The 12,961-nt window shown below is 41.5% G+C and overlaps 1 protein-coding gene across 7 annotated transcripts in view; it reads left to right on the forward strand.

The window, feature by feature from the left end:
- The window catches only part of PLD5 (phospholipase D family member 5), a 194,765-nt gene that overhangs the window by 146,246 nt on the left and 35,558 nt on the right, over positions 1-12,961 (forward strand). For all 7 annotated transcript variants that reach the window (XM_075043188.1, XM_075043189.1, XM_075043192.1 and 4 more), the window contains one exon: positions 8,331-8,458. In XM_075043188.1, coding sequence (XP_074899289.1) covers positions 8,331-8,458 — 128 coding nt within the window. The remainder of the gene's footprint in view (positions 1-8,330; positions 8,459-12,961) is intronic.

Raw genomic sequence — 12,961 nt, forward strand, 5'->3', positions numbered from 1 at the left:
AAATGGGTATTAGGCTTCAAATCCTGTTTCTAAATACTGGGGGTGGTTAACATGGGCTGCACTGCATTTTCTGGTTCTCCTAACGGAATTTCAGTGCTTTATGGATTTATGGAAGCCCTCTGTCTTGTGGGTGGAAATGAGAAAGCTATGAGTTTGCTCTGGAAACTGGATTTCTATGTTTGGAAGGACCAGAGGTCTGTAGTCATATGAGTTTCTTCCTTGTTTGTGGTCTAAAATTCTCTGCATAGGTTAATTAAACATGCCCACGTGTGATTAATCAACTGAGCTACCTGCTATTAGCAGGGAAGCTCAGGTAGAGTGTGCCTGTGCTGTATCTATTCTGTGGGTAAAAGGGAGACCTTTTATCTCTACGCTGTAGTATTTGTCATGGTTTGCCCACCTTGAAATTAAGATGGACCTTTGGATTTCTGTCAGTGAATCAGAAATTATGTGTAGCTGGGTGGGTAAGTATTACAAAGAAATATTGTCAGGCCTCTCTTTCATCTCTGCTATGACATGGGGTGGGAAACATTTTGGTTATATGTTGATTTTTTTCCGCTAAGTAAATCAGAAGGGCTCAGCAGGCAACGCAAAATGCGTTCCTGTGAATGAGAACTGCTATGCTGAACTCTGTCTACAGCAGGGTTCTTAGCTGAGAAATCAGTATTTTGATTACTTGGACTAGCAACAAAGGCCAACATCTGACATCTTCAAAGCCACTGTAAGGGCGTACTTAGATAAATGTTACCTTGGGAACTAACTAGCTCCCAAGATATCATTGAAGTTAAACAAGCAATTGAAAGAAATTAATTCTGACCTTTCCTTTGTTCTCAAGAATGTGCCATCCTGCATCCAGCGAGCAAACTCTGCACACACATGAGGATCCCCTGATGGGTCTTTTCTGGATCTTCTGTGTCACTGTGGACCCATGTGAGCACATGGGAAATGTCATCCCAAGCAAATGCCAGCATTGCCCTCCCATCTGCTTTGTTTGCATGAGGCAAATGGTTACGCAAGATAAAAGGCAAACAAATACTGGGGCTTGCCACCTGGAATTTCTGAGAGGCCTGGTTTTGTGAGGAGCAGAGGCTGCGATTATGTGGGCGTACCTTTAAATGGCAGCACCGGCATAAGCAGTTCCTGCATCTTGTTGTACCCAGCCACAAGCCACTCGTTCCCGCACTTGCGCTGTGCCTTCAGCTGTGTCCGAAAAATTCTTTACTGCCACGTGGTGAGCTGGACTAGTGAATTGTTCTACGTATGAAACGACCATTTTATTTTTATTTATTTTTAACCTGGATCCATTTTCTGATCCAGCTCATTCCTTGGACCCTGAAAAAGCTACTTGGGCACAGCTGAGGAGGTGGTGGAAGAAAGAAGCATCACTGAAAATGTTCATGCCACTATTGGGGGGGGGTAATTATGCCAGTTATAATTCTGTAATATTTTGTTTTCAGCCAGAGCGCTGGGTTTTGCAATGCTCATTTCTCACTATTTCTTTTTCTTCCTGCTCTCTCCTGTTCCCACACTCAGCTCTTGGCTTCCTCAGCTGTGTGGACAGAGCAGTTTCTGGGGCTGTGCTGGCTCACAGAAATTATTTTAATCCACTGAATGAGTGAATAACAAAGCAAAAACCCAGTGGTGAGTGTAGAGGATATTTGTTTTCCCTAATCGTGCAGGACAGAGCCTGACAGCGTGCTACAGTCTGCTGGGGAGGGAAGGGAACCAGGCAAGAAGCTGGCTCAGTGCCTGGAGAGGGGGCTGGGAAGCCAGCCGCCAGCAACGGAGACCTCTCTCTTCTCACACCCGCAACTCCGCAGGGAGATCCCTGACTGCAGCCCGTCTGCTCAGGGAAGCTTTCTCGTAGCAGTCTTTCTTCCAGCTCCAGCCAGGCACGGATGCGTGAGCCGGCTGGGGAGCGTGCCAGTGGAGATGAGCAGTGGCAGCACGCAGGGGGCAGAGGGTGTTTTCTGTGTGTTTTCCCTGAACCACCCATGCCACAGCCCCAAGCGCATAAGCCCATCCATGGCAAGTCCAGTGGGTGCTGCAGGCACCCGTGTCTTTGCAGACACAGAGCAGAGGGGGCCCATGGAGCTGCAGTCACAGATTCTTCTCCTGTGCACTGATTTCCTCCAAATTATCTTTGTGTCGGTGACCTCAGATGCTGTAAAATAAGGCAGTAAGCATTGCAGTCATTTTTCATGAAAAATATCTACATCAGAAACAAGCCTAATTTTACTATAGGCAGCATTAACTTTGGGGGTTGGTGGTGTTTCAAGACACTGCGTGTGCACGTAGTTTACGGCTGATTGTAAATTGGGAGTTAGCCGGGATTTCAGAAAGAAGACATGTTTGTCATGCAGGTAGTTTGAGTGCTACAGTTTAAGGCAGGCCAAGGTGGTGTGAACGCACGTTGTCTTGCAAAGGCCTTCTGGGGATTGCTTGGGCTTGTACTAGAACATAATTTCTTTGAGTAACTATGATTTCATTTTTTGTGTGTGTGGCAGTTGCATATGGAGCTGCTAAAAGAAAAGGCAGCAAGATTTTATTATACACTGTTTTTTTAAAAAAGTACTATGGGCTTAGATTGATGAATAGTACATAATCCCAGAGTGGCAGAACTCAGTCCTGGTATTTTTTAAAAAGGAGAGGGGGGTGTGTGTGAGGAGCAGAGGGCAATGTAAACAAAACAACTGATTCAAAGTTAAGGTATTACCATCGGAGATTTCCCTAAAAGTCCTTGAGTGTTCTCTCTTTAAAATGAGTCTGTATCATTAATCCTTCTGGGGCCAGGCAGACTTTTAAACTACATTTCGAAGGCAATACTCCATAAAGAGCACAGAAATAGTAAATGGTCTAGTTTGTGTTTTAATCATTCAGAGACATAGTAAAAATAACTTCGTTGTCAAGTTGTGCATTCCTCTGCTTTTGTGCTTGTCCTCCTCTGAGTGCTGACAGGTCATGCTAATGGGGCTTCTGGAGCAACTCCAGAGTTTTTGCAATCAGGCAAGAAAAAAGCATGAAAATTCCTGGGGAGATGATCCTCTGCCTGGGTCACTTGTGTCTGTCCAATATGAGACAGCTACTCCGCCACTTGTGAGCAGGGTATGGAAAACTGGATTTTTGTCTCGGTGGAATAAAAATTATTTTTATTCATGGGTGTACTTTGTGCTAAGGTTTGTAATCGAAAACAAATAAAGTGAAAGTGTCTATTGCAAAATGTAGGGAAGGAGACATCCACTTTATATATCTATATGTGTACACAACATTCATATCCTAGTGAGCACATTGTATTTTAAAAAATAAGATTGGGACCTAGGGTTAATAAGGGACCTTTTGTTGATCTTTCTGGGTTAGCACATGATATTAACCGCATCTGTATTGATGTGAGAACTCAGTTTAGCTGAAAGAATACAGCAGGTCTATGGCACAATGGCAAGCGCCACATGTGCTGCCTCCCACCCGTGTGGTAGCCCCCCAGGGAGGCCGTGCAAGGTGCCGTGCAGGCTGCTCAAGCACCAGCTGTGCTCAAGTGTGCATGTGCTTGTGAGCTCTAGGTTCATGGTATGGACTAGTTAAGTCTGCTCTTGACTCTGGCTTGAGGCCACCCTCCAAAACGTATAGATCAAAACGTGTATCTTTGTGTGCCAAGGGGCTGTCAGCAGTGGGGTGGAGCAAAGAGGCCACAGCTCATATTCTCAGGCTCCTTTTTAAAGGTCTCATTACTGGGAGTATTTGCTTGGGAATACACAGAATTAGGAGAGGGAAAAAACCCAGCGCTGTAGGCAAAGCGTATGGACATGGTGATGAGGAGAGTGAAGGGATGGCAAGAATGGGTAAGCAGAGAAGGGCGCCTGTTCCTACTGCGGCCAGCTTGGTGGTGACGTGGGGAACGGTGGCTGGAAAATGGAGATTGGATGTGGTGCAGGAGCATTTGTCAGGTTCGAACTGCAAATATACAAGAGAGCTGTAAGCAGTGTTGCTTTCGCTGGCCAAACTCATTTCATATACTAGTGCTTCCTTGTATCCTGGGGTCCCATCTTCTTTGCGATCCCTCTACAACCTCCCCACTCCCTCATCCTACCAACAACCCTGTGTAGCTCCCCCTGCCCCAATGTGCTCCCCCTTCCATCGCCTGCGGTGCCTCTGCAGCCTGCACTTGACAAGCTCTGTGCTCCCAAAATGGGGAAGGAGAGGCACTGAAAAGCCCCTGTTCATCTCCTCCACCTTTACAACTCTCCCATGCCTAGGAGAGGGTAGCAGAGCCCAGCCTGGCTCCATGACCCTTTCTCCCCAGGGCTCTGCACAATGCACAGTCCCAACACGTGCCGTCAGACCGTGTATCTCCATTTGTCTCCATCCTCTTTGCTGCTGCAGCACTGTTTCCTACTGCCAGGGCTAATGAGGTCAGGGCTCTTGGTGCTTTTCTGATCCTTGCTCTGCCTGTTGTGAATCACCCGTCACTGTTGCTGCAGTTTCCCAGATACCTCTTTGTGGCTCTCGATCCTTAAATCCTTCCCCTTTCCCATTTTTCTTTCTCTCTGGTTTTAAAAACACTATAGCGAAAGTTGTGAAGACAGAAGGCCAATTTTAGCCCTGGTACAAGCAAATGCAGCTTCTGTTTCTTGGGCGTTATGTTTGCTAACTCCAGAGTGAGTTTAGCCTGTAACTGGTGCTGTTGAAAACTGTTGCAGGCAGAATGTGCATGTTTGCCTTCAAGGCAGCTGTGATAATAGCAGCCTAAACAGTTGCTCTTTCTGGGTCATCTTTACAAAAATGATTTACCATATCCACTAAAGAGGTGATTTGGCTCAGTGATGCTGCTTCTGTACCAGGACAAATCCTAGACCGCTTGCAGGCTTTGGATCCAACGCCTCCTGGTGCACCTTCTGCAGACTGTTGCATAAACCTGGATCGGGAGGTCGAGCGAAGAGTCTCCCCGTTTGTGTAGCTGCCTGGTGACCTTGCCGGAGCAGCAGTAAAACCCACAGCCAGCATATGGTGCTGCAACACAGGTGTGCCAAGATGCGCTTCTCGATGGCATACAGCTTTTCAGGATACAGCGTGTATGTGAGGAGCTCTTGGTTAAAGTTTCCTGCTAACAGCGTAGTGCTTTGACTCAAATACGTAGGAAAGGTCCTAGCCTTAAGCCCCTGTTCTTGAAGTCAAGCTTGCCCTGTAGCCTTCATGACACTGTTAGTGGAGTATCTGAGAGCGGGCAGCTGGGCCGAACAGGACGTTGCAAGGCTAGAAATGGTAAATGCCACTTGCTTGTGCCATCCTTCTTCTTTGGGATTACTTTGGGAACTGGATTTCTTTTAGTAAGGGATGAAAAGTCAGTCTTTTTGCAAAACTGCTGACATCTTCTGTTTTCTTCCTCCATTACAAGACAAAGCAAGAGGCTAAGTGGCAGCCTGGCACCTCCTGGGGGCTGTGTCCCCACCACGCGGAGAAGGTCCAGGCTCTCAACGGCCGGGTCCCCTCTGTGCTTCCCAGACTCCACCAGTCATCTCCCTTACACAGAGTGCAAAACCGTTCCACCTAGAAGAAAAAGTACGCAGAGAAACATCTGTTACTTAAAGCATGCTTTGATCCCAACAGTGGTCTTTTCTTCCTGCAGAAAGAGGGCAATCTGGCCCAACCTTTAGAATGCACAATTTTATGGGACAGGAAAATCTACTTGAGTTTTAAGTGACAGCACTGGTTTTCTCTAAGATCTCACCCTGCAGTTTAATCTTCACTGAAACAAAATTGTTAGATTTATTTTTTTGAAATCTGGCATCTGTATTAGCAATCAAGCTTACAAATTGTGCCTTGTGGTTGAACTCAGTAGACCCACAGCTTTGTGTGATTGAGACTGCAGCATGATAAAGAGTTCTGTTATGGCTTCACGTATTGATCCATCCAATTTAATTTCCTCATGGGACCTGGACCACGCTAGGGATGATGGATTGTGTTGAAGGCCAGATAAGCCTATTTTAACAAAACATCTCAAGGGCTTCTGGAACAGAGGCAATTATCAATACTGATGCATGTTTCCTTTCATCAAAAGGTAAGGGCTCATTAATAGGCTGCACAGCAGCTGCTGTTTGCAACACATGACTTTTTTAAATTGACTTGGAGATACTGTTTCCTCAGCCTTATGAGTTAGCTATTTCCAGAAAGAAAAGAAATTGGGTTCCAGGTTTTGATTTTAATGGGATGTGTGATAGCAGTATCTCCTGCACTGCTATATTCACTATTTTGGTAACTGAAGCCTAGATTGTATTTTAGAGTGATAGTCCCCTCCCACTGCTTATGCCCATGTCTAAACTGCCCACGCCCACAAATCCTGGTGTTTTACAACTTTTGAACTCTGTGTCAGGTTAGTGACAACATCTGCTATTTTTAATGTTAGTATTTCTGGTTAAATAGTCTCCTGCTGTAACTCTGGCAATCAGCTTTTTTGCTTAGCATTAGAAATTTCAAAAATGTTTTTAAACAGTGTTTATTTTAGGCTCTCAGTTATGAGAAGGAAGCTCATTGTTGCTTCCAACTGTTTTACCTTTCCTACACAAAAATCCTAACATTTCATTTATAAGCTATTTGATGTAGGTGTGTTGTGGGTGTTAAATTCATACTGCTATTTAATGTTGCAGATTGGATGTATGGAAAGAAAATATGATCAAGGCAAACCGCTATGTTAAACTTGATTTTAAACACAGTTTTCAGATAAGCAGCTAGAAGTTTAGCGCCTTACAGAATTGTTTTCCTTAGCTAGCAGGAGTTGCTTTTGTTTTGTTTATTCATCAGAAAACAATTTAAACCATTTAACACCTGCTCTAGTGTTTTCTGATTTCTTTTCCATTTCACACACATTATCTCATTAATTGGAACAGTTCTGCTCATTAATGCATGGATTGAAAGTCAGCAGCAACACGTTCCAAGGAAAATTGGAAAATACCATTGTTTCTAAGCATAGATGAATGTGGATAGGTGATACCTAGAAAAAAATTGGAAAGGTAACAGGGTTGCAGCAAATATAATTGTATAATGAAGCAAATTCTGTAATTTGCTCAAAATCCTATGTCACATGTTTGGTGCTTCATGAAAAGTGGTACCTTACCTGATTTTTCTTCTTTTCTTATGTCTGAACTTCTAGAATCATTTGTACAAGTGAGAAATACAGTTTTCATAATAAAAAAGAAATATTTAGCACTGCTAACTGTTGCTTAAAATTGCCAGTCAAGTGTTTCTTAGGTCAGAAATAGGAAGTTAGATGAAAAGAAATGTATTTTAGTTCTCCAGGTATCCTGGAATTCTTTTGAAGTGGTAACTCATATCCAACCATTACTGAAATTCAAGGTACTGAATATCCCATGAATGTTTAATGGGAGATGGCTGGTACCGTTACTGCCCTCCAGGCTGCTGTGTACTGTCGCTCCTCTTCCCCAGTTACTGTCATAACTAAAATGTGAAGATGAGTGGGTTACTTTAAACTACCTTTAGCAATGATTAATTCAGATTAATCACCTAACCTTACAAACACTGGAGCACTAAAAGAACAATAATGATATGAGAAATTCCCTAAACTCACCTAATATTAAGTATATTCTGGATTTAGTCCTGCAAACATACTGATGGGGCCAGTTCAGACATTCCTGCTGATGGGATGGAGCCAATGTGCTTTTACCTGACACGTAGCTCCTTTGATTTCAGTGGCCTATAATCCTTATTAAAACTGTGCAGTTCAAAGTGGTAGGTTGAATGTCACAGATTAGCAGGATTAAGAGCAGTTTCAGCATACTTGAGGCCTTTGCTTACTTCCTCGCTCCTTAATTCTCCACCTGTGTTCCTCTTGTCGGGGTCTGCTCCATGCGACAGCCCACCGTAGGCTACCTGCTCGAACCAGTGCACAGGGCAAAGGAACAGAGGCTGCTTTTCAGGAAAGGGTTGCAACTGGGTTCATACTTTAAAGATCATTATTATAATATGTAGCAGGTTTGAGTTATAGAAAAGACCTTTAAAAATAAATTATTTTGAGGAACACACAGTGCTGAAAGAAAATAGCAATTATTTGGTTCTAAAATGGAAGAAAAATAAGTAAACAGTATAATACATGGGAATGTTCCCTATACCTGCTTTTCTGGAATCTATGATAATTAAGGTCTTAAATAGTGGGACAGTAACACTGTTTATCATTGATTTTAAACCTTAATGGTATGTTTAATCACATCCCTCACCAGTTTTGGAAGCTGAGGCCCTGAAATGTGAAGTAGTTTCTTTTTTCAATAATGTAAATTATGTGATTTTAAACAGTGCTATTTATTATTTTATCCTTAAATCTCTAGGTGCTGAAGTGTTGTATATGAACATGTCAGCATATAATGAAGGTCGGCTTCAGTCATCTTTCTGGATTGTTGATAAACAGCATGTGTACATTGGAAGTGCCAGCCTAGACTGGAGATCACTGGGACAGGTAATTTAATTGAAAAAGTAATCCTATACCCTTTGAGGGTATAATGAGGAAAAAAAATAATGTTTTGAGGCCAGCAAGTGGAGATGGATAGTTTTCTTCTTCTGATAGTTTGCTGGCAAAAGTGCCAGCATCAAAAACTGTGCTGTCATGGTTTTCATGACTCTTCTGTGTTGGCAAAAAGTATATTACTATAAATTTTACTTCTTTTCATAGGAATAGCTTTCCTCAACAGTTATTCTTTGGGTTAAATTTCAAAATTTTGATTGCCTTTATTGATTTCTGTGATGATTTTGTTGTTTGAAGATTGTAAGTTGTAGTTTACTTATTAAAAAAAAAAAAGTGAGCAAACCTGTTGGAAAACAAAGTGCTACGGAAACTCCGTGGTAATGTCATAAGCATGACCTAGTCCCTCTCATCTGCCATCTAAATAAAGAAAAGCAAAATTTAGAAAATCTTCCAAATGGATAGTAGTTATTATCCTGAAATACCCACTATCTTTGGGGAGGGAGAGATTTATGGGTACAGAAAGTCAAATAGCATAATGTTTTTGAAGGCTGTACGTATTAGAGAGAATTACGTATTTTGATTCCTCACGAACATTAGAGTTGAGAGGCTAAGGCCTCTGCCAACAACCAGTATTGAGGACTCTCCACAGTCTATGACGGTTTTTAAGAAGTAATTCATCAGTAATGAGGCTTCTTGTAGGTATCTGTAGCTTTTTTCTTTCGGCAACAGTCTCAGGATTATTAACGGATGTCATGTTCACTTTTGTTACATACCACTGACTGTGTGAGGCTGCTGTTGGTCATACTTACGGAGTGGAACCTGTGCTTTTAGATCTTGGTAACTGAAATGCACAACAGAGGTGAAAAAAGAAGCAGTCCTGGGTAGTTATCAGTTGCAGCAAAAAAGCTTCCATTCTAATTATGAGCAGAATCTCAGAAACACATGAATAATTTTGAATATAGGTTCTAATGATTTTGTAAAGAAGGTGGCGTATGTTGGTTGTGTTGAAGTTTCAAGGTTTCTTTCAAGCAAAGAAACTGAAAGTCTGAATAAAAACAAAGCAACCATTTTAGTAAAGAAAGAGTGAATAAGTACATTTTTGCTGTTCCTATGTGTATTCATTTATTTAAAAGGAAACTTTGAATGTTTACAAAGGAATATGGAAAACTGGTAGAAAAGAGGCTGTTGCTAGCAAACCAGAGAAAGTCTTGGCCAAGAGGGTGTTGTATTTTTAGTCAATGTAAGAACATACAGTTTGGGCTTTGGGGCAGTTTAGGAATTAAATGTTTATACCTTGTCTGTGCCTCATGAGCTAAACTGCTTGCATGTCATAACAAAATAGCTCTTCACAGAACTATTGAGCTTATAAATAGTTTAGCTTTGAAGCCTCTTCTAATTGGGGTTTGAGTACTGGTGAAAATAATAAATGCAGAGGAAAGAAGCACATCTACCATACAAATTATTCTATTATATTTAATGTTTGTGTTTGTGATCTTCATCACAGATGCTACAATTCCTTATAGATTTGGTCTTCTCATACTGAAGTAAATCTTAACTCTTGTAACCTACCTATGTTAAACTTTGATGCCAGTTCTTCGTGGGCCAGTGTTTCAAATGTGATTCCTCGGTGTTAATTTTATCATTGTCTTTTCTGCATGCATTTGGACTTTTTTTCATCTTATTGTCATATAACAGTATATTTTTATATGTAGTGACAAAATGAAGCTCAGAAGAATATTCATACAGAGCAAAAAGAAATCTTTCTGAATTGCAGTTAAAGAGAATCTGCTTTCAATTAGTTGAGAAATGTATGCTGGGGTTTCAGAATAGCCGAAGGAAATTAGATTCCTGGCTCCTGTTGACATCAGATATGAGTATCTAGTTCCCTTACCCCAGAGTTAGAGGTTAATAAATCAGGGCAACTGGCAAAGACATCTGATATGCAGTCCTGAAATAATAATCTGTCTTGAACTTTTCTTTTCACATAAGAGGCAAAATATGCACAGAACTCTTGTCATTTTATTCTGAGTGTTTTCCTCAAGGACAATGCTTTGCACACACATGGGACCTAATCTTAAAACGCACGGTGAGCCAAACCCTCACTGGGGAAACACATCTCCCACAGGTTCTCATTATCAGAGTCCCAATGTAGCTGCAAATGAGGGATCAGGTCCCCCTTCCCCTTCCCCTAAATGAGTAAGGACGGAGTTTAACTGGGAAATAGCGGAGCAGCTAGTGCCAGGCCTGTCCAGACCCATGCCCTTGCCCTTGCACTGCCCGCAGTAGCGGGGTAGGGCTTCTGCAGTCTTGCAGCGGGAGGCAGGGAGTTTGCTGCAGATGCCACTGCGTGTTTCCTGCTACATCCTAGTTTACCTGCAGGGAAAGGACTGTGAAAAGGCAGACTGGGCTGTTGATTTGTCACATACGGTCTCTTTAAAAGCTCATGCAACGTTTAGAGTAACAGAACGTGTCGTTATTGAATCAGCAAACTTTGGCCGGTATTGCTAGATCTTGACAGCAAATCACAGAATAAAGCAGGTCTATGCTACCCTAGAAACATATGGTACTTTGGCCTATCAAGCACAGCAGTTGTCTTCTCACTTAAACAAAACATCCAGTATGAGTCAGTCACCTTGTAGCTAACAATGTCTTGTTATTCAGCAGCACAGTTCCAGCGTAAATTATGGAAGTGCATCTAGTTACGCACCTAATAATATCTAAAATGCAATGAAAAGCTTGAGATTTTCACTGTGCATCACTGTCATATCTTTTCACATGCCTTCCCCTGTCTTTTCTACGTGCATGTTTATTGCTTCCTCTGTACTGAACCTTTGCATATGTTCAGGCCAGTACACTGCATAATTCATACAGGAGTACCTACCTGCTTCACTGGTGTGGCAGTTGCACTAGAGATGCAACAGGTCTCTACAGTATTTCACCCTGGGCTATAGTCCCAGAGCCTTCCTACCTCTTGCTTGCTAGGGGCCTAAAGATGTAGAAACACTTCTGTGACATAGCAGTACAGAGCATTTAACATACAGCAGCTCAGCATACTAGAGAATATTTATGCAAGGTTACTGTGGTAGATATAACTGGATTTTATTGCTATTTTGTCCCTTTGCAGGGGGATAAAAAAAAAAGTGTGTTAGCATAAATCTTCTCTTGGAAACCTGAGTCTAAAGCTGAAACAGTAATTTAACTTTTAACAGCTCCTTAGAAAACAATATCAGGACTTATGTGTCCAAAGGTGTCAGCTTTGTTTTTACAATCTTTGTGGAGAATTCTTCTCTACTTTTATAAGCTGGACACTAGAAAACAATCTCATATGAGGCTTACTGAGTTTTGGTGCCATTTTCTTGACTTGCCAACACTGACAAGAAGCAATACAAGTATTTCCTTTAAAAGTAAATTTTCTGCATCAAGGAGAGATTTTTGTATGCTGCATATATTACTTAGGGAATAACCTTTAAAGTTGCATATATCCTTGTGCCTTCGCTGTCAAAGTTTTAATACTTGCCAGAGTCTCAGCTTTGAAATTACGGGCAAGGCTGACAGCACTTCATTACTTTTCAAGGAAAACTGTGTTTCAGTTAGGTTGCAAGTTTGCCAAAACTCTAATAGTTTTGGCTGAAACCATCTATGCCAGCTATCTGCTTCAGTCTGAAATCAAACCCCACAGGCAAATGAAAAATACTGTTTAGACCCCGTAAAACACTCTGTAAAAAATTAGATATTTTTTCATTCATAGTAAAATATTTTGATCTTTTGGTCTTGATTTTGTGTCAGGGATGCATCTTTTTCTGTTCTTATCAGTATATGGCAAATATTGCCCAATTACATAACCTATTGAAAATTCTGGGTTATGAACAGCCAGAGTTTTTACCACTTTCTTAGACAGGTACCGCTTTCTTGGATATAGTAAGCTGTGTACAATTTTACCAGTGAAATAATCTTTCTACTGATCTAGTTTCTTTCTGGTAAATTTTTATAAACTGATAAAATGGTGCCAAAACTGTATAAACAAGTCTTATAGGTTTACCAGCTTGATGAAAGACATCTGGAGAGATGGTCTCTTGTTCTTTGTAGTGCCATTCTGCCTTCAAAATGGGATTTTGGGGGAGTCCTAGAAAAGGAAAACTATGAAGTTAAGATTTTAAATCACATTTTCTACTTTTTATTTCATATAGAAGATCTATATGATCAGCTGTATAACTTCCATCTTCCACTTCACTGACATGCATTCAGTAATGAGTGCAATTGATAAAGTATGTTCCCAGGCTCTCACCTACTAAGAAGTTAGCCTTGTAACCATTGAACAAGCCAAGCACCATCTTTGGGCCATAGCTGTGCAACCTACTTCAGTACATACTTAAGATAATGACATGTTGAAGTCTATTTTTATTCAGCAAAATACGTGCATCTATGTTAAAATGTTTGGCTGAAAAAGGATTCGCTCAAACAGGCCTAAAATTAGGTACATATACTGATTAATTTTTG

Source organism: Buteo buteo, chromosome 12 (assembly GCF_964188355.1).
Source record: "Buteo buteo chromosome 12, bButBut1.hap1.1, whole genome shotgun sequence".
NCBI lineage: Eukaryota > Metazoa > Chordata > Aves > Accipitriformes > Accipitridae > Buteo > Buteo buteo.